Here is a 26,446-nt window from a genome sequence, read left to right on the forward strand (position 1 = left end):
AACCTGCTAATACATGTAGGTCTAATAAAAATGTCTAAATGCATTCATTGTATTTTGGTATTAAGTTCCAGTAAGGCGATCGCAATGCAAATTACCAATGCTTGTTAATGATACTTAATGGCATTATCGCATGTAAGAAATATTTTATTGCCTTTTAATGTTTCATACACTGCAATACTGTTTTGAAAGTAAATTATTGAATTAAAAAAGCTGCCAAGTATGTATAAAAAGCTATGCAAAACCCAATGCCATTATCAATTCACATCTTGGCTATTTAGAATTAAAGTAGATACTTTTGCTAATGAGTGTTGGAATTCACAAGTGTGTTTGATGATTCCTGCAGCAGCATACATTTCACTGAGTGTCCATGAGCTGAATTGATTCATCAACAACATCCAGAGGCAGGGGTGTGACAGTCTTTGTCAAAACTGCAGTGGTGCCAGGCTTGTACTTGTACTGCCCTTCTCTGGAAACAGACAGAGAAAGGCAAGAGAGAGAGAGCATATTGTAAATTACCGTTATGAATAATCAAGTAATATTCACAAAATGTTGTTGGTTGTAGCCCAGTAGAAACTTGTATAGCTCACCTTTTCCCCTTCTGGGCAGGCTGGTCATAGCCCCTAAGGTACTGAACCCCTGCCTGGGTGATGACACACAGGTCCACGTTGCTGCCAGAGCCCAGGTCACAGAAAATCCCAGCAGCAATGGCATCCCGCACCAGCTTTTTAGCCTCTTCCAGCTGAGCAAGATAGACAATTAAGACAGGTGAGCAATACATTTTATGAAATGAACAACTGTTCAATGAGAATAACTGCATCTCACCTCCATGTTTGGTCTGTATCTGTCCTCAAATATTGAAATAGCTGCCCCTGCTCCTGATCCTGCAAAAACAACGGCAGTAATGTTACCTTATCTAATGTTTCAGTATTCAATACAACTTCATACCATTAGAAGCTCTTCACACAGCCCAGATGAATTATTTGATGGCAATAGACAATGACCAAAGACAAACAATACAGACAACACTATCTGTGATTACGATGAACTGAAACACATGGACAGATGGTGCAAAAACAAAATCTCCAATGACAGAGAGTCAAGAATTGATGAGATAAACTAAAGGGAGAGCATACCCATGGTAAGGAATGGTAGTTTGTCGTAGGAGCCGTGTGGGTAGACGCTATAGAGGTGAGCGCCAGTCACATCCACACCTCCAACAATCAGAGAGGAGCCAATATGTCCCTGGTACCTGGAGTGGAAGTCACAATTCAGGTGTAGAGCGCTACAATGTAACAGCATCATCAAAATGTTCTTGATAATAACTGGTTGTTGTAATCAAATGAGGGATGCGCTATCATTGACGAAGGCACTGCTGTGTCTGTTATTTTATATTATGGTCTGGAAAGTAACTGGATTGTCAGCATTCAAACTGTGTTATGAGAGTGGCCACTGTAGTGGTCTTATTTTCCCATCGTCACAGACTCATTCATGTTCTCGCTCACCTGAAGAGCATCTGTTTCAGTTGTCGGGTAACCGTGACAACAAGGGGAGGGCGTCCTGTGCTGAGTGAGTGCAGCTCCACATTGGATGACATCATCTGAGTGGTGACTTCTGCATCTGCAGCCACACCTGCTCCACAACAGCTACAATAAAAACTGAGATTAGTGGGTGAAGCATGGTGACTCAAATAGACTTCAACAAAGGCCCCAGTCTTTGCCTACCATTGTGAAGGGGCTGATGCTGATCTACATAGGGGTTACACAAGCTACACTATTATACTGTACGAGGTGTATTCTTTGTGGCACTTACTAAATGTTAGGTGCAATGTAGTGGATCTTCATGCAATTCTTGTCAGCTACCACCATGTCGTCAGTGGCTCTTGTGTCAGCTCCAAGTATCACCCCATCCTGTGGAGGAAGGAAACCCAAAGTATAATCATACTTAGGGTATTGTTTGTGCTGAGCTCAACCCTGAAACAGCTACATCACAGGAAGCGGAAAATGTGTCATGACTGATTCTCACCTTGAAGACTATGCCAGCGATGGTGGTTCCAGTCTTCCTTGCCTTAGGAGAACTGTAACCAAGCTCAGACAAATTCCCTTCCAACACAGCATTCCTGCAAAGTGAGCACTTTTTATGCAATGTTGGGTATATTTAGAGGAACTGGCATTGTGTTAGCCTATGTAGAGCCAGGCCGATATATATCGATTCACTGATATTATCTGCCGATATTGGCCTTTTAACGCTATATCGGTCTATAACCCCACTGATAGCCGATATTCAATAAATTGAAAGAAAAAAGGGAATTTCATGCTCATCTGAACACTTGCGGCCATTCTCATGATGTGTCATTATTGTCACAAAGTATGAAATCAACATTTGAAGCATAGTTATAGGATAATTGCTCGTTTGGATGGCAATTTATGAAACTTTGAAACTTTTTAATTTCCCTGCTGTAAAATAGTATGCCAGGAGATATATTGGTATCATAAGTTTTTTTTTTTTTTTTTTGGGGGGGGGGGGGGGGGGGGGGGGGGGCAATCTGAATCGGACCCCAAAAAACATATCGGTCGGGCTCTAAACCTAAGCCTATTAAAAGCAGAGATTATTCAGGAAAGCTTCCTCTACAGTCTCTGCTAAAACTATGCATTTACATGGTAACAATATGTAGGCTTGCAGTAATTAACCTGTTTTAAACTGTGCTATATTCTTAATAATCTGTCTGTAGGTTCACAATTTTACAAAAATGAGTCATATTCAGAATAAATAACATTTTATATCAGTTTCTTTAACAATTTCAGACCGGCACAGTAATTAAAGGACAATTCTGCCACTTTCCAACCTCATTCATCTCCTGCACCAAACCAGTGTCTACATACAGTACCAGTCAAAAGTTTGGACACACCTACTCATTCAAAGGGTTTTTCTTTATTTGTCCTTTTTTTTTACATTGTAGAATAATAGTGAAGACATCAAAACTATGAAATAACACATATGGAATCGTTTAGTAACCAAACAAGTGTTAAATCAAAATATATTTTATATTTGAGATTCTTCAAAGTATCCACCCTTTGCCTTGATGACAGCTTTGCACACTTCTCTCAACCAGCTTCATGAGGTAGTCACTGTATGTGAAAACAGCACGTTTCTATGATATGTGGTTAAAAAGATAAGGTCCTGAAACATTGCTAATCACAGGGCAGGGTTAAAAGTAAAAAAGTGAATTTTCAAAACCTGCAATGAGTTTCTAGCCCAAGGGAGGGTATTCTTGCTCCACACGTCACCGTGAATCTCTGTTTTATCTTTTGATGTCATTGGGTAGAACTTTTTAACGTTATATTTTTTTCAGACAAAACGTATAAATGTGCTGTTTTCACATGTTGACAATCCAGAGGCGGCTGGTGGGAGAAGCTATAGGAGGACGGGTTCATTGTAATGTCTGGAATAGACTAAATGGAACTAGGTCAAACATGTGGTTGAGATATGTTTGATACAGTTCTATTCATGCCATTCCAGCAATTACAATGAGCCAATAGTCGCCTCCCACTAGCCTCCTCTGGTTGACACTTGTATTGTGCTGGAGAGAATGAAAATTTGGTTGAAAAGTGGTGGAGTTGCCCTTTAATTGTGCCTGAATTGGGTCTTGACTCGAGCCCCTCACATCCACCTCAAGATCTTTCACAACACTGTGGTACAAACATAACATCTTATTAAACAGAGCTGGCAACTCTCAAGCACTGGCTGTGAGACACATTTGACCCTCTCATGCTCAGACGCCACACCTCACATCTCACACATTGAAAAGTACTACTTTTATTTTTATAGTCACGTCCTGACTAGTTAGTGCCTAGTCAGTGCGTTGACTTTTCAACTGTGCTCCGAATCGTTTTTAAATCGGAGCTTCTGTGCCTGCAATTTAACATCACGAGCGGAACCTCTATCATTGTCCTATCACAGCACTGTGAGCCACGGCACCTTGAAGCAGATGATTGGTCTAGTTATGTAAGGGACCAAGATGATTAACCAAGATCAGAGTGCAGCTGGATGGAGAGAGCAGCACAGTAGCACTGTTTTATGTACAATGCCAACAAAATTAGGTTGCTGTTACGCCTCGATCACACCGACAGCGTCATTGCGCTAAATGGTACGCAGCATCATCTGGATATGTGTGCAACAAAAGTTTAACATTCACCTTTTACTACCTTTTCTGTCAAGCCGTCTATGCATACAGTTGTATGTATATGTTCAATATATCCAACGTATGCACCACACAGAATGCACCGCAACTGCCTCTGCACCGCAACTGCAAGGCAAACACAGCATTCCATTGGAAATAAAGGTACTTCTGGTGTACCAAAATGCAATAACGCTATCGGTGTAATCGAGGCGTTACTCCCATGCCTATTGCAGAATGCATCTGTTTGACAGTGTTTACTAAAGTCGATTTAATCCACACTTGCATTTGTCCCCTCGTTTGGTAATTGGCATTAAGACTGTGACAATGATAGGGCAGTAGACAGAGACCTACAGTATGTTTTAGCAGGGAAGGTTTGAAACAGGACCTGATGTGTAACTATGCCAGTGTAATCACATATTTGAAATCTGATATGCCTACTTGAGTGTTTGAAAATGAAGTATATGAGGCTATGTATTTTGCAGCCATTCATGGACAGTTTTGAATAAGTCCTACAAATAAGCATTGGATATAAAATGCTCCAGGCCTCAAATATAATTTGACATTTTAATATTGTGCGCATGCTTAAGCAGAGATGGTAGGGGGACTCACAACACAAACACATCATATTATGTCTATGTAGAGTACGATGATGGCAAGGATCTTAAACTAGTGCGCATAAACCACCTGAATAGTGATATTCATTAGATTTTTCTTGAAGGTTTGTGATTGATAATTTAGTTGTTGTTATAATAAGAACATAAAAAAAACAGCACTTGGGAAGCATAGATTGGGGTGGCGAACCCTCCTGGAGACCAAGCAGGATTTTCTTCCAGACCTGTTTTAAAGAAAGTTCACCCAAATTACAAAATGTATGTCCTTAGCTTCAAAGCAGTCTATTGACAAGGAGACTGAAATCTATGATTTGGTTACCCACTGCCATCAACCATTAATATTTCCTGTGCAGAGCCTTGGAGCGGATGGTCGGGGGGCCAGAAAATAATTACAAATAATTTGTAGACTGCGAATTGGCAGCAAGAAGCCCAAACAGATATGAATTTCAAACCTTGCTTACATTTATATACGATCACGCGTCTCTCTATTATGCGTGGGAATACTTGGGAACAGACTTCTTAAATTAAGATCACTTGGAGATGATTTCCTGATGATTTTAGTGTTTTATGTCCTACAATGGAAATTCCACACAAATGTTTTATTTATTTTTGCACCGAAAACTTGGGGGGGCCAAATAAAACCACCCGCGGGCCAAATTTAGCCCTTGGCGCATATCACGTACTTTCCACCTGAGAGCGAACAAGTCCCTGCTTCCAACCTTCCCACGGTTTCTCCCATTTGCCTGTTTCCTCATCTCATTTCATTACTGTCTGAATAATGTGTCAAACCACCTCAAAAAATATATATTAGCATACTTTAAATGTATTCCCAAAGATCTCAAAGTTGTACAATTGAGTGTTTATTTAATGTTCAAAGCATCTTGAATACACCTGACCTGTGGTTTTATTTTATTTTCCAGCCTGGTCATACAGTAGGCCTAAGCCCTGTCAAAATACGTAGAATTGCAGGACATTAGCTTTAAAACTGTAAAACCTGTCTAGGGGTTGTGCCAGAGAGCAATGAAAGTCACTCCAAGCTTTCTTAAAAAGCTGACGGCCCTGATTATTCTAAAGATTTTTTTGTCGTTGTAGTAAATGTTTCTCAAATTACCATGTGGGCCTCAGAGAAATGAACTCACCTGCGAGTGTTTTCGAAGGAAAACCCAGCGCTTTGAGGTTGGCAAGGTCGAGAATTATTGAGCATCTTCAATCAAGATGGGCGAACGAATCCACAAACCGAGACCCCTTGTGAAAGGTGAGACAGCTTACTGCACTTTACTTTTCTACCCCTATTACTTTGTTAAACGCTGTCAAGGTAAACTGTCTTAGCTAAATGTGTCAGCGTTTAGTGGGGAGAACTCTTTCACTTTCAATTTTAACACATCATAGCCTCAGACGAATCAAAATACCGTACAGGCCAGGGAGAACAAAAGGGTCATGGCAATTTGGGATACAGCTTTTGTTTAGTTAACGTCAAAGGTAGTTTTTTTTTTTTTGCATTTTTGCAACCCATTTCCTAACATTAACCTAATTCCCCTAACCTGCTGCGTAAGTTCTAACATGCTACGAAAAGTCAAATCTGACAAACTGTATACCATCTTGTCAAAACCGAACAAAATGGATTCTCAATGGCTGATAGGAAGGGGATCCTTGGGCCGTCCTAACTCGGATGTTTTAAAATGGTTAAGGGTTACGACTAGGGTACGGCTGAAGTTTAGAGATGTCTGAAGGATACCACTAACGTTGTAGAATCACAACCAGCACTAACGTTATAGGATCACAACCAGCTGTTTGGAAAATGAACAGCTGTATAATTGGTGCAAAAGGTTTGAATTATAGAAAATAAAACGAAAGAAGCAATGAAGACGGGTGAAGTGTGAATAGGCCTACTTTTATATGCATGTCTATGGCGTGTAAAAAAAAAGTAATGTCCTCTATGGTCATACTATCAGTAGACTATCAATGGCATATCCTAGGCCATTTGCAGCATTATCAGTTTGTGGAGTGTGGAACATGTTATGGAAATGACAAGGCCAGTGTAAATATGCTGTATGTTTAGTATTAGTTTAAAATACAAAACAGTTTCTTAACATAATTATATGTAGGGTAAAGGGAACTTTCATTCTATTTTCTTGCACTTGGTCTTTGTTGCTCAGGGGAGAATGGACATCAGTTCTCCTGCTTGGTAGCAGAAACACATGGGAAACAACATCCTGCGCAGGGAGAAGTCCAAGGAGAAAGCCCCATATTTCATGAGACTTGGATTCATAGCAGGTATACAGTCCCTGCAGAAAATATTCACACCCCTTGACTTTTTCCACATTTTGTTGTGTTACAGCCTGATTTAAAATTGATTAAATTGAGATTTTTTTCCTCACTTGCCTCACTCTGTGCAATAAGAGTTTAACATGATTTTTGAATGATTACGTCTTCTCTGTACCCCATTCATACATTAATCTGTAAGGTCCCTCAGTCAAGCAGTGAATTTCAAACAGATTCAACCACAAAAACCAAGGAGGTTTTCCAATGCCTCGCAAAGAGTATGTATTGCTAGATGGGTTCAAGTAAACATTGAATAACCCTTTCAGCATGGTGAAGTTATTAATTATACTTTGGATGGTGTATCAATACACCCAGCCACTACAAATATACAGGTGTCCTTCTGAACTCAGTTCCCAGAGAGGAAGGAAACCGCTCAGGCTACCTTGGTTAGCGCGCACTGCGCCCGGCTCGCCACAGGAGTCGCTAGTGCGCGATGAGACAAGGATATCCCTACCGGCCAAACCCTCCCTAACCCGGACGACGCTAGGCCAATTGTGCATCGCCCCATGGACCTCCCGGTCATGGCCGGCTGCGACAGAGCCTGGGCTCGAACCCAGAGTCTCTGGTGGCACAGCGACCACTGCGCCACCCGGGAGGCCCCACATACAGAGTTTAATGGCTGTGGTGAGACAAAACTGAGGATGGATCAACCACATTGTAGTTATCCTACAATACTAACTTAATTAACAGAGTGAAAAGGAGGAAGTCTGTACAGAATAAAACATATTCCAAAACATGCATCCTGTTTGCAACAAGGCACTAAAGTAATACTGCATAAAAAATGTCATGTTTTGGCCACGACCGGGAGGTCCGTGGGGCGACGCACAATTGGCCTAGCGTCGTCCAGGTTAGGGAGGGCTTGGCCGGTAGGGATATCCTTGTCTCATTGAGCACCAGCGACTTCCGGCTCCGACAGAGATGGCCGCCTCGCTTCGCGTTCCTAGGAAACTATGCAGTTTTTTGTTTTTTTACGTGTTATTTCTTACATTAGTACCCCAGGTCATCTTAGGTTTCATTACATACAGTCGAGAAGAACTACTGAATATAAGATCAGCGTCAACTCACCATCAGTACGACCAAGAATATGTTTTTCGCGACGCGGAAAAAAAACGACTCCGAAAAAGAGGGAAACGAGGCGGTCTTCTGGTCAGACTCCGGAGACAGGCACACTGTGCACCACTCCCTAGCATTCTTCTTGCCAATGTCCAGTCTCTCGACAACAAGGTTGATGAAATCCGAGCAAGGGTAGCATTCCAGAGGGACATCAGAGACTGTAACGTTCTTTGCTTCACGGAAACATGGCTCACTGGAGAGACGCTATCCGAGGCGGTGCAGCCAACGGGTTTCTCCACGCATCGCGCCGACAGAAACAAACATCTTTCTGGTAAGAAGAGGGGCGGGGGCGTATGCCTTATGGCTAACGAGACATGGTGTGATGAAAGAAACATACAGGAACTCAAATCCTTCTGTTCACCTGATTTAGAATTCCTCACAATCAAATGTAGACCGCATTATCTACCAAGAGAATTCTCTTCGATTATAATCACAGCCGTATATATTCCCCCCCAAGCAGACACATCGATGGCTCTGAACGAACTTTATTTAACTCTTTGCAAACTGGAAACCATTCATCCGGAGGCTGCATTCATTGTAGCTGGGGATTTTAACAAGGCTAATCTGAAAACAAGACTCCCTAAATTTTATCAGCATATCGATTGCGCAACCAGGGGTGGAAAGACCTTGGACCATTGTTACTCTAACTTCCGCGATGCATATAAGGCCCTGCCCCGCCCCCCTTTCGGAAAAGCTGACCACGACTCCATTTTGTTGATCCCTGCCTACAGACAGAAACTAAAACAAGAGGCTCCCACGCTGAGGTCTGTCCAACGCTGGTCCGACCAAGCTGACTCCACACTCCAAGACTGCTTCCATCACGTGGACTGGGATATGTTTCGTATTGCGTCAGATAACAATATTGACGAATACGCTGATTCGGTGTGCGAGTTCATTAGAACATGCGTTGAAGATGTCGTTCCCATAGCAATGATTAAAACATTCCCCAACCAGAAACAGTGGATTGATGGCAGCATTCGCGTGAAACTGGAAGCGCGAACCACTGGTTTTAATCAGGGCAAGGTGTCTGGTAACATGACCGAATACAAACAGTGCAGCTATTCCCTCCGCAAGGCTATCAAACAAGCTAAGCGTCAGTACAGAGACAAATTAGAATCTCAATTCAACGGCTCAGACACACGAGGCATGTGGCAGGGTCTACAGTCAATCACGGACTACAGGAAGAAATCCAGCCCAGTCACGGACCAGGATGTCTTGCTGGCAGACTAAATAACTTTTTTGCCCGCTTTGAGGACAATACAGTGCCACTGACACGGCCTGCAACGAAAACATGCGGTCTCTCCTTCACTGCAGCCGAGGTGAGTAAGACATTTAAACGTGTTAACCCTCGCAAGGCTGCAGGCCCAGATGGCATCCCCAGCCGCGCCCTCAGAGCATGCGCAGGCCAGCTGGCCGGTGTGTTTACGGACATATTCAATCAATCCCTATACCAGTCTGCTGTTCCCACATGCTTCAAGAGGGCCACCATTGTTCCTGTTCCCAAGAAAGCTAAGGTAACTGAGCTAAACGACTACCGCCCCATAGCACTCACTTCCGTCATCATGAAGTGCTTTGAGAGACTAGTCAAGGACCATATCACCTCCACCCTACCTGACACCCTAGACCCACTCCAATTTGCTTACCGCCCAAATAGGTCCACAGACGATGCAATCTCAACCACACTGCACACTGCCCTAACCCATCTGGACAAGAGGAATACCTATGTGAGAATGCTGTTCATCGACTACAGCTCGGCATTCAACACCATAGTACCCTCCAAGCTCGTCATCAAGCTCGAGACCCTGGGTCTCGACCCCGCCCTGTGCAACTGGGTACTAGACTTCCTGACGGGCCGCCCCCAGGTGGTTAGGGTAGGCAACAACATCTCCTCCCCGCTGATCCTCAACACTGGGGTCCCACAAGGGTGCGTTCTGAGCCCTCTCCTGTACTCCCTGTTCACCCACGACTGCGTGGCCACGCACGCCTCCAACTCAATCATCAAGTTTGCGGACGACACAACAGTGGTAGGCTTGATTACCAACAACGACGAGACGGCCTACAGGGAGGAGGTGAGGGCCCTCGGAGTGTGGTGTCAGGAAAATAACCTCACACTCAACGTCAACAAAACTAAGGAGATGATTGTGGACTTCAGGAAACAGCAGAGGGAACACCCCCCTATCCACATCGATGGAACAGTAGTGGAGAGGGTAGCAAGTTTTAAGTTCCTCGGCATACACATCACAGACAAACTGAATTGCTCCACTCACACAGACAGCATCGTGAAGAAGGCGCAGCAGCGCTTGTCACCAAAAGCACTCACAAACTTCTACAAATGCACAATCGAGAGCATCCTGGCGGGCTGTATCACCGCCTGGTACGGCAACTGCTCCGCCCTCAACCGTAAGGCTCTCCAGAGGGTAGTGAGGTCTGCACAACGCATCACCGGGGGCAAACTACCTGCCCTCCAGGACACCTACACCACCCGATGTTACAGGAAGGCCATAAAGATCATCAAGGACATCAACCACCCGAGCCACTGCCTGTTCACCCCGCTATCATCCAGAAGGCGAGGTCAGTACAGGTGCATCAAAGCTGGGACCGAGAGACTGAAAAACAGCTTCTATCTCAAGGCCATCAGACTGTTAAACAGCTACCACTAACATTGAGTGGCTGCTGCCAACACACTGACACTGACTCAACTCCAGCCACTTTAATAATGGGAATTGATGGGAAATGATGTAAATATATCACTAGCCACTTTAAACAATGCTACCTTATATAATGTTACTTACCCTACATTATTAATCTCATATGCATACGTATATACTGTACTCTATATCATCGACTGCGTCCTTATGTAATACATGTATCACTAGCCACTTTAACTATGCCACTTTGTTTACATACTCATCTCATATGTATATACTGTACTCGATACCATCTACTGTATCTTGCCTATGCTGCTCTGTACCATCACTCATTAATATATCCTTATGTACATATTATTTATCCCCTTACACTGTGTATAAGACAGTAGTTTTGGAATTGTTAGTTAGATTACTTGTTGGTTATTACTGCATTGTCGGAACTAGAAGCACAAGCATTTCGCTACACTCGCATTAACATCTGCTAACCATGTGTATGTGACAAATAAAAATTTGATTTGATTTGGCGGGCCGGGCGCAGTGCACGCTAACCAAGGTTGCCAGGTGCACGGTGTTTCCTCCGACACATTGGTGCGGCTGACTTCCGGGTTGGATGCGCTCTGTGTTAAGAAGTAGTGCAGCTGGGTTGTGTATCGGAGGACGCATGACTTTCAACTTTTGACTCTCCCGAGCCCGTACGGGAGTTGTAGCGATGAGACAAGATAGTAGCTACTAAAACAATTGGATACCACGAAATTGGGGAGAAAAGGGGTAAAATTCAAACAAAAAACAAACAAAAAATGTAATGTTTGGAGAAAATTCAATACAACACATTAGAGTACCATTCTCCATATTTTCATGCATAGTGGTGGCTTCATCATGGGAAAGGGCGATACCTAGTCAGTTGTACAACTGAATGCACTCAAGTGAAATGTGTCTTCCGCATTTAACCCAACCCCTCTGAATCTGTTATGGGTGAGCTTGTAATCATTAAGGACTGGAGAGTTCTTCAAGCTAAGAAAATAAACAGAATTGAGCTAATCACAGGCAAAATCCTAGAGGACAATCTGGTTCAGTCTGCTTTCCACCAGACACTGAGAGAAAAATTCACCCGTCAGCAAGACAAGAACCTCAAACACAACGCCAAATCTACACTGGATTTGCTTACCAAGAAGACGGTGAATGTCCCGGAGTGGCCGTGTTACAGTTTTGACTTAAATCTATGGCAAGACTTGAAAATGGTTGTCTAGCAATGATCAACCAATTTGACAGCAGTTTAAGAATTTTGAAAAGAATGGGAAAATATTGTACAATCCAAGTGTACAAAGCTCTTAGAGACTTCCCCAGAAAGACTCTGCCAAAGGTGATTCTACCATGTATTGACTCAGGGGTGTGAATACTTATGTAAATTAGACATCTGTATTTCATTTTCAATACATTTACAAAAATATGGGGTATTGTGTGTAGATGGTTGAGAAAAAAATCTATTTAATCCATTTTGAATTCTGTCTGTAACACGTGTAATAAGTCAAGGGCTATGAACACTTTCTGAAAGCACTGTATGTGTAGCTAGGGTGTGGTTTATTTGACCAGTAGTGGGGACAATACCCCACTACTGGTCAAATTGGAAATTGTGTGCTGCGTAACCAAATGCTGATATTTTTCCACAAATTGGTCTTTTGACCAATCACATCAGATCTTATTCAGAGCTGATCTGATTGGTCAAAAGACCAATTGGTGAAAAAAAAGATCAGAATTGTCTGGCTGTGCTTCGAGAGGCTAGTCAAAGACTACATCACCTTCTCCATCCCTGACTCACTAGACCTTCTCCAATTCGCCTACCGCACCGACAGATCCACGGTATCGCCATTGCACTGCACACTACCGTCACCCACCTGGAAAAAAAGGAATGCATGTGAGGATGCTGTTCATAAACTACGTCTTGGCCTTCAATACAATTGTGCCTTCTAAGCTCACCACAAAGCTTGCGGGTCTGAACTTCTACCTATGCAACTGGGTCCTAGACTTCATGACGGGCCGTCCCCAGGTGGTGAAGGTAGGCAACATTACCTCCTCAACACTGATCCTCAAAACGGGGGCCCCACAGGGGTGCATCCTCAGTCCCCTCCTGTATATCCATGACTCCATGGCCTCACACAGTTCCAACTCCATCATCAAGTTCGCTGATGACACAACAGTAGTAGGCCTGATTACCAACGAGACGGCCTACAGAGAGGAGGTAGGCACTGATGGCGTGGTGCCAGGTAAACAACCCCTCCCTCAACAACTGCAAATCAAAGGAGCTGATTGTGGACTTCAGGAGGAACCAGGCTGGGCGCGCCCCATTCTCATCAATGGGGCCACCGTGGAGACTGTCAAAAACATAAAGTTCCTCAGCGTACACATCAGCTGGGAGCTGAAATGTGAAGGCACGACAGCGACTCTTCAACCTCAGGAAGCTGAAGAAATTCAGCCTGTCCCCTAAGGGTCCACAGGACGTCCATCGAGCATGCTGTACCACAGCGCCGATAAAGGCCGATATCCATCCGGACATTTGCCACCTAGGAAATGTGTATCACTGAACCTTCTCAAATAGTAGTTGAGTACCCCTGCTCTAGTGGCTTGATAAGGAACGTGAAGCAGAAGACACCACACTGATGTATGTCTCTTTATGTTCAGTTCCTTCCCCTGCTCCAGAATTACAATTAGCAGCTCATTAATGTTGAAGCAGGCCTAAGTTCTGAGTTTGGCAATTCAGCACTGGGAGCTGTCCATGTGCAACAGTGTCGTGTCCACAGTATTCATAGGCTACTGTTTAGTTGAAAAACATGTGAAAGAGGGATTCCACTAGGCCATTGTGCAACTACATTGAGGGCAACCATTTCCAATCAACACAAAATACCACATTTTTCTAATGTAGTAATATAACAGTAGCATGACAAAAAAAAGCTTCCAGAATGGACAATTTGCAATATTTAGGCCTACTGCAAATCTTAACACCCATACTGTTACGGGACTAATTGGTAATGGAACCATAAACCTGTGATCTCTTTCTGTCCCTGCTGCAGTTTGGGGCATCTCTGTATGCTACTGGCTACCTGACTGTGGCTCTTGGAGACTAAGGGCCCCCAAGTACTCCTCTAAACCTCTTTGTGGATGTGAGAGCACTCTCAGGCGACGGCATTGGTCGTCGATGGTGCTTTGGCCAACAGGCAGTGGTCTCGGAGTGCGACTGATCTCCTGCTCGTTTACTACGGTCATGCTAACTACGAAATTCGCCCATCCACAAAGAAAATTGCAAACGTCCATGTTGACACCCAGGTCTGTCAGACACTCGTGCTTACTGATGTCCCCCTGCACTCCTTCATGAAATTATTCATGAGGTTATTGAGGACGAGCCCAGTCAGACAGCCAACAATCAAGGTAAACTCGTCCGTTGTGTTGTCCTCCCACTGCTTAAAGCTTCTCTGATCGCCAGCATCTTGAATTGAAGCGAAATGAGAGAGATCTACAGGGATCCTTTTAGACTTGTAATCCTGCATACATCATTGATGAATCTCTCTGCCACATTGAGCCAGAAGGGTGTTATGCTGGTTACTTGTTCAAATTTGTCCACGTTGTAGCCTTGTCGCCTAGCAGCTTCAAATGGTTTGGCAACGGCTTGCTGCAATTAATTAAATAACTGACAGGGATTTTGAAAGTCATTTTGTCATTTGCTATACGAATGAATGTCCTATGTCACTCTGTTAACATATTATTCTTATGTAACACATTAGACTCTTAAATGACCTAGTGCGATACGTTACAGACTTATTCTAAAATGGATTAAATAGATTGTTTTACACACAATGCCCCATAATTACAATGAAAAAACAGGTATATAAAAAAAACAGAAATCACATTTACATAAGTATTCAGACCCTTTACTTAATACTTTGTTGAAGCACCTTTGGCAGCGATTACATCCTAGAGTCTTCTTGGACAGGACGCTATAAACTTGGCACACCTGTATTTGGGAAGTTTCTCCCATTCTTCTCTGCAGATCCTCTCAAGGTCTGTCAGGTTGGATGGGGAGCATCACTGCACAGCTATTTTCAGGTCTCTCCAGAGTTGTTCGCTCGGGTTCAAGTCCGGGCTCTGGCTGGGCCATCCAAACTATTTAATCTGATCTGAAACGTGATCAGAAACCTGGTTTGATACAGGAACCTCCACCTGGTGTGTTACAGCATCCCTGTGAAGAGTTGGCCATATAACCAGGTAAGATGGACTCTGTCTGTGTGTGTGTTAGGTAGAAATAGAGGTCATTACCTGGGAGTCTCAGTAGATTTAGCCGGGATTCTTGTTCTCTTCTGTGTATTGTGAGAAATGTGTACACGTAAACACAGTTTATCGTATTTACATTAGCAGTACATAAATAAACGATAAAAGTTTAAGAATAATCTGTAATGTCAATGTTTTCTACAATTTTCTTATTTGATAATTCTACAACCTAAAAATCATACCTTTCTCCCCCTCCTCAGCATGGTGGATCTGAAGGAAATGTGTACCTGTTTGAGGAATGTGTACCTGTTTGAGGAAATGTGTACCTGTTTGAGGAAATGTGTGTGCTTGGAACTTTGCATGTAGTGATGCATGAAGTAAAAAATGGAAGGTCTAATGGTATCAATCCGATGGAATGAAATATTAAAACTCAGTCTACAGAATTAAATGGAACACAGTACATACAGTTGAAGTCGGATTTTACATACACTTAGGTTGGAGTCATTAAAGCTCGTTTTTCAACTACTCCACAAATGACTTGTTAACAAACTACAGTTTTGGCAAGTCGGTTAGAACATCTACTTTGTGCATGACACAAGTAATTTTAACAACAATTGTTTACAGACAGATTATTTCTGTCACGACCCCCACTGAAGGTGGCTCCCCTGCCTGTTCGGGCGGCGCTCGGCGGTCGTCGGCGCCGGTCTACTAGCTGCCACCGATCCCCTTTTCTGTTTGTTTTGTCTTATTGGTTGCACCTGTCTTTTATTTTGTTTTTTGATTCAGTACTATTTAAGCATTTTAGGCCCGCCTGTTTTTGTGCGAGCTTGTTTTCTGTTAGTCAGGTTGTGCGTGTAGTGTTCCTGTCCGTTTGTGCCCTGTGTTGGGTTGGACATTTTGTGATAATTTTCGCCTGTTGTTTTGAGCGTTCGCATTGGAAACCAAAATAAAGTCCGGTTTTCCCAGTATCCTCTGCTCTCTGCGTTTGACTCCGCACCCACCACTCCAGGCATTGTGACAATTTCACTTATAATCCACTGTATCACAATTCCAGTGGGTCAGAGGTTTACATACACTAAGTTGACTGTGCCTTTAAACAGCTTGGAAAATTCCAGAAAATTATGTCATGGCTTTAGAGGCTTCTAATAGGCTAATTGACAACATTCGAGTCAATTGGAGGTGTACCTGTGGATGTATTTCAAGGCCTACCTTCAAACTCAGTGCCTCTTTGTGGGAAATTCGTGGGAAATTTCATGGGAAATTCGAAAGAAATCAGCCAAGACCTCAAAAAAAAATTGTAGACCTCCACAAGTCTTGTTCATCCTTGGGAGCAATTTCCAAACGCCTGAAGGTACCACGTTCATCTGTACAAACAATAGTACGCAAGTATAAACACCATGGGACCACGCAGCCGCCATACAGCTCAGGAAGGAGAAGCATTTGGTCTCCTAGAGATTAATGTACTTCGGTGAAAAAAGTGCAAATCAATCCCAGAACAACAGCAAAGAACCTGTTGAAGATGCTGGAGGAAACCGGTACAAAAGTATATATATCCACAGTAAAACGAGTCCTATATCGACATAACTTGAAAGGCCACTCAGCAAGGAAGAAGCCACTGCTCCAAAACCACCATAAAAAAGCCAGACTACGGTTTGCAACTGCACATGGGGACAAAGATCGTACTTTTTGGAGGAAAAAGGGGGAGGCTTGCAACCTGAAGAACACCATCCCAACCGTGAAGCATGGGGGTGGCAGCATCATGTTGTGGGGGTACATTGCTGCAGGAGGGACTGATGCACTTCACAAAGTAGATGGCATCATGAGGCAGGAAAATTATGTGGATATATTGATGCAACATCTCAAATGGATCTTCCAAATGGACAATGACCCCAAGCATACTTCCAAAGTTGTGGCAAAATAGCTTAAGGACAAGGTAAGGTATTGGAGTGGCCATCACAAAGCCCTGACCTCAAACCTATAGAACATTTGTGGTCAGAACTGAAAAAGCGTGTGCGAGCAAGGAGGCCTACAAACCTGACTCAGTTACACCAGCTCTGTCAGGAGGAATGGGCCAAAATTCACCCAACTTATTGTGGGAAGCTTGTGGAAGGCTACCCAAAACGTTTGACCCAAGTTAAACAATTTAAAGGCAATGCTACCAAATACTAATTGAGTGTATGTAAACTTCTGACCTACTGGGAATGTGATGAAAAAAATGAATGCTGAAATAAATCATTCTCTCTACTATTATTGTGACATTTCACATTCTTAAAATAAAGTGGTGAGTGATCCTAACTGACCTAAAACAGGGAATTTTTACAAGGAATAAATGTCAGGAATTGTGAAAAACTGAGTTTAAATGTATTTGGCTAAGGTGTATGTAAAAGACATCAACTGTATATACTGTATGTACAAAACATTAAGAACACCTTCCTAATTGCGTTGCATTTAGCGTCAAGTTGGCTGGATGTCTTTTTTGGTGGTGGACCATTCTTGGTACACACGGGAAGCTTGAGCGTGAAAAACCCAGCAGCGTTGCAGTTCTTGACACACTCAAACCAGTGCGCCTGGCACCTATTACCATTCCCTGTTCAAGGCAGGTAAATATTTTGTCTCTCCCATTCTCTCTCTGAATAGCACACATACACAATCCATGTCTCAAGGCTTAAAAATCCTTCTTTAACCGTCTCCTCCCCTTCATCTACACTGATTGAAGTGGATTTTTACAAGTGACCTGGAAAGTCTATGTCATGGAAAGAGCAGGCGTACCTAATGTTTTGTACACTCAGTGTATATGTAGTAATATAATGTTCAAATAGATCAGATTGTGGACATGAATTGCCTTGTAGTAGTGGTACTGTTTCATTTGAGTAAAAGTGCAGTAGGTGTCATCTTTGGCAATGAGTAAGGACCAGTGGGAATGCATTGGGACTATTTGGGGAGTTTGGTAGAGTGTTGGGTATTCAACGTCAAAAATAACTCTGTATTGTCACTCCTTGTCACTGCACAGTTTATCTTCAAGGCCTCCAAATCTATCACCTAGCTTATATCAGTGAAAACCTCACTCACGTACATGTACTTGCTCATACAACGGAACACCCAGTGCTTCTGCCGCCCATGTTCCACCATTATTTTATTATTGTAGCAACTACAATTTGAGAATTGGGGCAACCGAAAATACAAGACATATAACCACAAATAAGACAAACAAAGGACAAACACCAAAACTCGATAATTGCCAGTCAAAGTACAAACAGAAATGTCAGTTATTCACCGCTCATTTCCACGGTTGTACCTCATAGCCAGGGGACAGTGCATACATTTTTACAGCTTACGCAAGGGGTGCCACAACACTTAGAGTAAAAAAAAGAAATGGAAATCTCAAAGATAATCTAGGAACTGTACAATATAACATACAGATAACTGTCCTCTATACATTTGAAAAAATCAAATTGCTTTAGTCTGGAGAGCAAGGCATTGGGAGATTTTCAAACTGTAGCTAATAGGTGCATGTACTGTGTATGCATGCATGACTGACCGTGGGTTTGCGTGTGTGCTTATGTACAGGTAACTGCCAAAATAAAGCAAACACTTGAGTAAATGAGGGATACAAAGTATATTGAAAGCAAGTACTTCCACACAGGTATGGTTCCTGAGTTAATTAAGCAATTAACATCCCATCATGCTTAGGGTCATGTATAAAAATAGCCAGTTGCCCATTATTTTGGAGACCATTGCTAGAAGAAGAGATCTCAGTGACTTTGAAAGAGGGGTCTCAAAGGAGAATAGTGGGTTTAAAGGGTGTGTGTGTGTGTCTCAGTCACCAGATCTCAACCCAATTGAACACTTGGGGAGATGGGAGATTCTGGAGCGGTGCCTGAGACAGTGTTTCCACCACCATCAACAAAACACCAAATTATGGAATTTATCATGGAAGAATGGTGTCACCTCCCTCCAATAGAGTTTCAGACACTTGTAGAATCTACGCGAAGGTGCATTGAAGCTGTTCTGGCTCGTGGTGACCCAACGCCCTATCGAGACACTTTATGTTGGTGTTTCCTTTATTTCAGCAGTTACCTGGATGTGTGTGTGTGTGTGTGTGTGTGTGTGTGTGTGTGTGTGTGTGTGTGTGTGTGTGTGTGTGTGTGTGTGTGTGTGTGTTCATAAACTGTGCCTCTCCCCACTTCTCATTTTCCGTCCACCACTTTGTCATTATCCCTGAGTTGGAGGGGTGAAAGATGTTGGTCGGAGCTTCATCTCGGTGAAAGGGATGGACAAGTCCTTGCCTTTCCAGGCAGTCCAGATCACACCCTGAGACACAGAGACGATTCAGTTAGCAGACCACCCCGAACATGTAATTGATTGTTCTGAAATAGTTGCCTTGGATTACTTTGGTGATATAGACTCTGAAATAGTGAAATGAGGTATGAAGTCGGCTGGCACTACCTGGTGATTGACACTGGTGTCGTAGAGGCCATTAAGGTTGGCCTCGTGGCAGTTCTTGTACCACCAACCCCCCCTGTAGGACATGGCGCAGCGGGTGATGAAAGGCGCGGGGTCTCTGTCTCTGGTAGAGAACATGCGCGCGTTGTGGTAACTCATAGAGTCACCTACCGGGACGAAAAAGTCAAGAGGGAAGGGGAAAAGGGAAGTAGAGTGGAAAGGCAGATGGCAGGCGTGAGGAGGGAAACAGTAGGTGTGGAATAGAGGGATAACGAGAAAACAATAAGCGACGGGTTTAATGATTATGTGGAAGTATGCACAATAAGAGGTCCATCATTTTCAGTGGACAGAATCTGTTCATACCTGCTGTACCGCTGTACCCAGACACTTTGAGAGCATAGTTCCTTCTAACAGTATCCACTGTGAATGCAGAGTACTTGGCAAACACTGATTCGTCCCCTGCACGGAGGTCCACACGTAGGGTCATTGGTGCCATGCTGGTTAGATTGTGTAGGTTCTCATTGCCTATATATGGACAGAGATGAGTGGGAAAGAAGGTGTTATAGCACACAAAAAACTGCTTACTGCCGAGCTCCTGAAGTAAACTATATGCACTGGCTCTAGGGGGCGCTGAAGACTTATTTTCATCAGATCTACACAGTAGAAATGAGCATGATGCCCCTCAATGTTAGAATGGATAGTGGATAGTGCGCTACCGGCGTTAATGCTCAGCCAATCGCTCCAAAAAAGTTAAAGGGTTTTGAAGAGTGATAGGCCCTCTGCTACTGCTCTTGGTTGTCCTTCTGTTTGTGCACCAATAGTGCCAGTAGTCACTTTTTTCTACCGTCTTGCCATTAAATTTCCACATTAAATTGATCCTTCTCATCTGGCGGTATACTGTTTAATTAATCTGCCCAGCAACGGGTCTATTTACAGAGTTGATCTGTCACGAGGGCTTGCACTGTTTACGTAAAAGTGACATAGTTTAGCTTTTGCGTCGTCAATATAGCAGTTCTGTTTGATGTAATGCTGGTGCACTGCTGCTGAAGTGGGTGAAAACAAACTTAGCGTGACGAATGACTCTCACCCAGCCAAAATTCCCCACTCAGTTCTCCAAAACCTTTGCTGTAGTTTTTCCAGCCTCTGAAGAAGTCCGTTTTCCCATCCATCCTTCTCTGGAAAACCTGTAAAGCACACACGCTCATACAGCGGACATATACCATCCTTAATCAACTGTTAACTCCCTCTCATGTCAGTTAAAGGAAAATACCACTCCAAAACTATTTTGGTATTTGGTATTTGATTAGTCCAGTGTTGATCCAGTCCCAACATGTTTTGCATGTCAGCAATCATGTCTTCAAGATAAACTTATTTTGAAAGTTCCATATCTTGAAAACTTGATTGCTGACATGCAAAACATTTTGGGACTGTATCAACTGTTGACTAATGAAATACCAAATAGCAAAAGAGAGTTTTTGAGTGGTATTTTCCTTTAAGGGACATAGTTATTATGCAGTCAAATGTATTACATTTGCCACTACTTATGCTAAATCTATTGTCTACATCTGAATACATTTTAAATAGCAATCTCTCTCTTCACCAACAGTATAGACACATGGTCCCTCACACAGTCATCTTCTCTTACCGTCCAGCCACCTCCATCAGTCACCTGGTCGCAGTAGACCAACACTGGTTTTCCCTGCCTTCCCCTGGGGAAGATCTCCACCTCTCCAGACTCGTGTATCCCGTTTAGCAGCTCCTGGGAACAGTCACTTGGGAAGGGGTATCGGAGATTCCCTGACAGACAAAATCAAAGAGAGAGCCTAACTTTATGAAACTGTGCTTTCGATGTATGTATTTCGTTTTGTTAAGTTTCTTCATAAAGTCAAATATATTTGACCACTTACCTGTGGTGAACTCAGTGGAAATTGTAGCAGTATAGCTCCCTCCCCTCTCCCCCTGTAGATGCACGGTGTACTTGGACATGGGATGCAGCCTGGTCAATTTGAACTCTGTTACTGTGGAGTCAATGGTAACCTCCTGTTGAGAAGAAATAGGTCATCTGTCTAGTAGACCAGAGTTTGTTGCATTTTGTCCTAATTTACTGTCCTGAATAAAATAGAATGTGTGTCTGTCTCCACCTTTTAATCAGTGTTCCTCACCTGCAACTCCTGTCCCTCCGTTTGATAGGTCAGCTTGTAGCTTCCCACGGCGGCAGAGGGTGCTTTCCACGTCAACAGCGCTGAGCGAGGAGTCACCTGACTGGCCTTCAGGTCACGCGGAACTTCCCCGTCTCCCCTGGATCCTGCCAGATGGACATGGACACAATCACAAGAAGCTCAGTTGTAAAATTAAACGAAGACATCAGCCTTCCTTTTCTGCTCGGTCTCGGGTGAGTTGATTGGTTTAAGCATTAAGGTAGCTTGAGAAGGTGTCTGTGCGGACTGACCACCGGTGGTGGTGAAGACGGTGATGGCGGCAGAGCTGTCCAGGTTGCCCAGCTGACTGGTGACTGTGACGGTGTACCTAGTGGAGCCCTGCAGGCCTTTCAGCTGCTGCTCCGCCGCATTGCCCGATACAGTGATCTTGGCATCATCTGACCCTTGGTTGACACAGAAACAAGTAAGCAGTGGAGAGAGAGAGCAGGTGATTGGCAGAGGAGAGAGGTAGGCAGCAGGATTTAATTTATTTCTCAGTGTTTATATTGTAATGCTGTTGGGGTGGTCATAAACTGACTGTCCAATACAAATACTATGATCTCATCTTGCCTGTGGCCTGTGTGAAAGCTCCAACTGGAAAGGAAAAGCTCTAATACGGCTCGGGCTTTTAAAAGCCCCACGGGGTATTGTTGTAATGGATATCCAACTTCTGATACCCCTTTACCTTTTTCAGAGCCATAAACTATGACGTAACGGTCGACTGTTGCCAGTGCTGGTCGCCATAGCAGCAAGGCCTTGGTGTCTGTGACATTAATGGCCCGGAGATCCCTCGGAGGGTCAGGGACTGAGATCGGTTTGGGTTTGAAAAAAATGAAGGCAAGAGAAAGGGAGCATTAGTTATCACAACGTGAAATCAAATCCTTTCGATACATCATTAGATTTGAATCTCATTCTTGCTAAAGAAATTGAAGTTGAAACAGCTCCAGAATAGACCCTTTGAGAAAATTTGAAAATGCACAGATCTTTCCCAGATCCTACACCTGCTAGAACAATTCTGAACACAGACCCGTATAAATGCAGAGAAAACACGACAGTAAGAAACAAAACAAAAAATACATGTGGCTTTAAATGCTTAACTTAATTTTGTTGACCAAGACACCACCAAGGACCAAAAAAAAGTGGCTGTTGATAGTCTAACTTCCTATAAATTACAATCTGACAACTTCCTGTAAATTAGTATTCATCCTAAAACTGAAAGTCAACAGTATGACTGAAGTAAACGTACGTGTCATAACCAGGTCTTTGATTGCATCGCTCTCGTCCAGTCCAAGGACGGATATCACACTGACCTCATAGGAGGACCCTGGAGAGAGCTTTGACAGTGCCAGAGTGGAATCCCCAGAGTCCACCGTTGCGGAGAGAGGCTCCCCTGGAATAGAACGGGCAACTTGCGATGTGAATGCACAATGAACTGACGTGACTCAACAGCCAGGATTTTGACCCCCAGAACCTTAGTGTAAGCACCTACCTTCCTGTGTGTTAGTGTAGGTGACCTTGAAGCCACTCACGGGACCTTTTGGCTTGGTCCAGGACACGGAGAAAGACGTCTCAGTCACTTCACTGAAGACAAGACCTGAGGGAGGCTCTGGACCTGGGCGTGACACGGGAATATTAAGTGTGATTGAGAGCGAAAAAGAGAAACAAAAGATAGAAAGACGAACATAGACTGAAAGACGCATGAAAACAAATAAAAACTGTAAGAAAGAAAGAAAAAAGTATCAAGAGAGAAAAATGATGGACATGGAAACAGAGCTAGAATATATTTGAGAAAGAGAAAATGGAGACTTGAGGTAAGTCATACTACATGTGAGGAGAAGAAAGATCAATATACCTTAAAATGTAGGTGCACTCATACTTTTCTTGTTTACTCACGCTGTTATTATTAGTGCTCCATTGAGTTTGGGTATATATGTACAGTGCAACCATATATACAGTATACACAGTACAGCATATACTAAAACAGACAAAGGTGTCACTGTTAAATGCAGATGTTGGACCCTGGAAAGCAGCAAGGGAAAAGGATGAGATATTAATGTTGAGCTGGTCTTTTGATCCTGAAAAAAAAAAGTTGGCAGGAAAGAGAAAAGTTTAAATGGTTATAACAGAAGACAGGAAAAATTGAAGAGATGTTGATAACAAATACATACCCCAAATCATTTTAATACAAGAATAGGAGAGATAAAGCAAGAGAAAGATCATTTCTAAGGAATAAGAAATGTGTTGACCAACAGATTTTCAACCATGAGTGAGCAGAATCCTGCCATAATGATTCCAAATACCATTTGAGACCTCACCCTCTGTAAAAAAAAATAAAAAAAATAAAAAAAACTAGCTAATCGTTAAAACTTTGTAGAATTTTGTTCTTTTTTTAATTTTTTTTTTTACAAATACATTTAAAAAAGACTCATAGGATTAAAATCTGTACATTTCACGCTTAAGATCAGGAAAAACCATAGGGACCAACCGTGGTCTTACCCTGGGATTTGTGAGTGATGAAGGGAGCCAATGAAGGTTGCTGACTTAAAGCTTACCCTAGTGAGAGAAGATCAGACCAGCAGTGAATGGCGATTGTAGCTGAATGGTCTCATGAATATCAGAGTAAATTTCATGGGTACAGTGCCTTCAGAAAGTTTTCATACCCCTTTACTTTTTCCACGTTTTGTTGTGTTACAGCGTGGATTTGGATTGATTAAATTGAGATTTTGTGTCACTGATCTACACACAATAATGTCAGTGGATTTTTTTTTGTAGAAAATCTTTGAAATTGATCAAAAAATAAATAATCTGAAATGAATTGAGTTAATAAGTATTCAACCCCGTTGTTATGGCAAGCTTAAATAAGTTCAGGAGTAAAAATGTGCTTAACACATCACATAAAAAGTTGCATGGACTCATTTCGTGTTCAATAATAGTGGTTAACATGATTTTTGTGTAACTACCCCAGTTGCTGTACTCCACACATATAATTATCTATAAGGTCCCTCAATCAAGTAGTGCATTTTAATTAAACCACACAAAGCAGGGCACAGATTCAACCACACAAAGCAGGGCACCGATTGGTAGATGTGTAAAAAAATATATATATACAGTGTCTTCAGAAAGTATATGACTTTTTCCACATTTTAGTACGTTACAGCCTTATTCTAAAATGGATTAAATAAAACAATTATTATCAGCAATCTACACACAATAACCCATAATGACAAAGCAAAAACAGGTTTTTAGAAATGTTTGTAAATGTATTTAAAAAAAATATATATATATATATATATATATATATATATATATATATATATATATATATATATATATATATATATATATATATATATATATATATATATATATACAGTGCCTTGCGAAAGTATTCGGCCCCCTTGAACTTTGCGACCTTTTACCACATTTCAGGCTTCAAACATAAAGATATAAAACTGTATTTTTTTGTGAAGAATCAACAACAAGTGGGACACAATCATGAAGTGGAACGACATTTATTGGATATTTAAAACTTTTTTAACAAATCAAAAACTGAAAAATTGGGCGTGCAAAATTATTCAGCCCCCTTAAGTTAATACTTTGTAGTACCTTTTGCTGCGATTACAGCTGTAAGTCGCTTGGGGTATGTCTATCAGTTTTGTACATCGAGAGACTGAATTTTTTTCCCATTCCTCCTTGCAAAACAGCTCGAGCTCAGTGAGGTTGGATGGAGAGCATTTGTGAACAGCAGTTTTCAGTTCTTTCCACAGATTCTCGATTGGATTCAGGTCTGGACTTTGACTTGGCCATTCTAACACCTGGATATGTTTATTTTTGAACCATTCCATTGTAGATTTTGCTTTATGTTTTGGATCATTGTCTTGTTGGAAGACAAATCTCCGTCCCAGTCTCAGGTCTTTTGCAGACTCCATCAGGTTTTCTTCCAGAAACGTCCTGTATTTGGCTCCATCCATCTTCCCATCAATTTTAACCATCTTCCCTGTCCCTGCTGAAGAAAAGCAGGCCCAAACCATGATGCTGCCACCACCATGTTTGAAAGTGGGGATGGTGTGTTCAGCTCTGTTGCTTTTACGCCAAACATAACGTTTTGCATTGTTGAAAAAGTGAAATTTTGGTTTCATCTCACCAGAGCACCTTCTTCCACATGTTTGGTGTGTCTCCCAGGTGGCTTGTGGCAAACTTTAAACAACACTTTTTATCTTTAAGAAATGGCTTTCTTCTTGCCACTCTTCCATGAAGACCAGATTTGTGCAATATACGACTGATTGTTGTCCTATGGACAGAGTCTCCCACCTCAGCTGTAGATCTCTGCAGTTCATCCAGAGTGATCATGGGCCTCTTGGCTGCATCTCTGATCAGTCTTCTCCTTGTATGAGCTGAAAGTTTAGAGGGACGGCCAGGTCTTGGTAGATTTGCAGTGGTCTGATACTCCTTCCATTTCAATATTATCGCTTGCACAGTGCTGCTTGGGATGTTTAAAGCTTGGGAAATCTTTTTGTATCCAAATCCGGCTTAAAACTTCTTCACAACAGTATCTCGGACCTGCCTGGTGTGTTCCTTGTTCTTCATGATGCTCTCTGCGCTTTTAACGGACCTCTGAGACTATCACAGTGCAGGTGCATTTATACGGAGACTTGATTACACACAGGTGGATTGTAT

The 26,446-nt window shown here is 42.6% G+C and overlaps 2 protein-coding genes across 3 annotated transcripts in view; both read right to left on the reverse strand.

The window, feature by feature from the left end:
* Window positions 1-126: 126 nt before the first annotated feature.
* LOC110488329 (proteasome subunit beta type-7) lies at window positions 127-6,241 on the reverse strand. Its single transcript, XM_021560533.2, has 8 exons — window positions 5,928-6,241; window positions 2,023-2,116; window positions 1,810-1,907; window positions 1,503-1,643; window positions 1,134-1,249; window positions 823-881; window positions 588-739; window positions 127-466 (listed from the first exon to the last, which is right to left on the reverse strand). The coding sequence occupies exons 1-8, from the start codon at window positions 5,990-5,992 to the stop codon at window positions 355-357; spliced, it is 837 nt and encodes a 278-aa protein (XP_021416208.1). The 5' UTR covers window positions 5,993-6,241; the 3' UTR covers window positions 127-354.
* A 12,895-nt stretch (window positions 6,242-19,136) lies between these two features.
* LOC110487591 (tenascin-X) overlaps window positions 19,137-26,446 on the reverse strand; it is a 31,293-nt gene continuing 23,983 nt past the window's right edge. The window contains exons 7-18 of one of the 2 annotated variants that reach the window (XM_036971200.1): window positions 23,259-23,381; window positions 23,016-23,159; window positions 22,455-22,574; window positions 22,021-22,173; window positions 21,734-21,876; window positions 21,479-21,611; window positions 21,217-21,368; window positions 20,659-20,755; window positions 19,935-20,096; window positions 19,575-19,738; window positions 19,290-19,439; window positions 19,137-19,227 (exon numbers count right to left, since the gene is read on the reverse strand). In XM_036971200.1, coding sequence (XP_036827095.1) covers window positions 19,341-19,439; window positions 19,575-19,738; window positions 19,935-20,096; window positions 20,659-20,755; window positions 21,217-21,368; window positions 21,479-21,611; window positions 21,734-21,876; window positions 22,021-22,173; window positions 22,455-22,574; window positions 23,016-23,159; window positions 23,259-23,381 — 1,490 coding nt within the window. In that variant the 3' untranslated portion in view covers window positions 19,137-19,227; window positions 19,290-19,340. Of the gene's footprint in view, window positions 19,228-19,280; window positions 19,440-19,574; window positions 19,739-19,934; window positions 20,097-20,658; window positions 20,756-21,216; window positions 21,369-21,478; window positions 21,612-21,733; window positions 21,877-22,020; window positions 22,174-22,454; window positions 22,575-23,015; window positions 23,160-23,258; window positions 23,382-26,446 lie in introns of both variants that reach the window. The other variant, XM_036971199.1, reaches the window with a different exon arrangement.

Source organism: Oncorhynchus mykiss, chromosome 32 (genome assembly GCF_013265735.2).
Source record: "Oncorhynchus mykiss isolate Arlee chromosome 32, USDA_OmykA_1.1, whole genome shotgun sequence".
Lineage (NCBI taxonomy): Eukaryota > Metazoa > Chordata > Actinopteri > Salmoniformes > Salmonidae > Oncorhynchus > Oncorhynchus mykiss.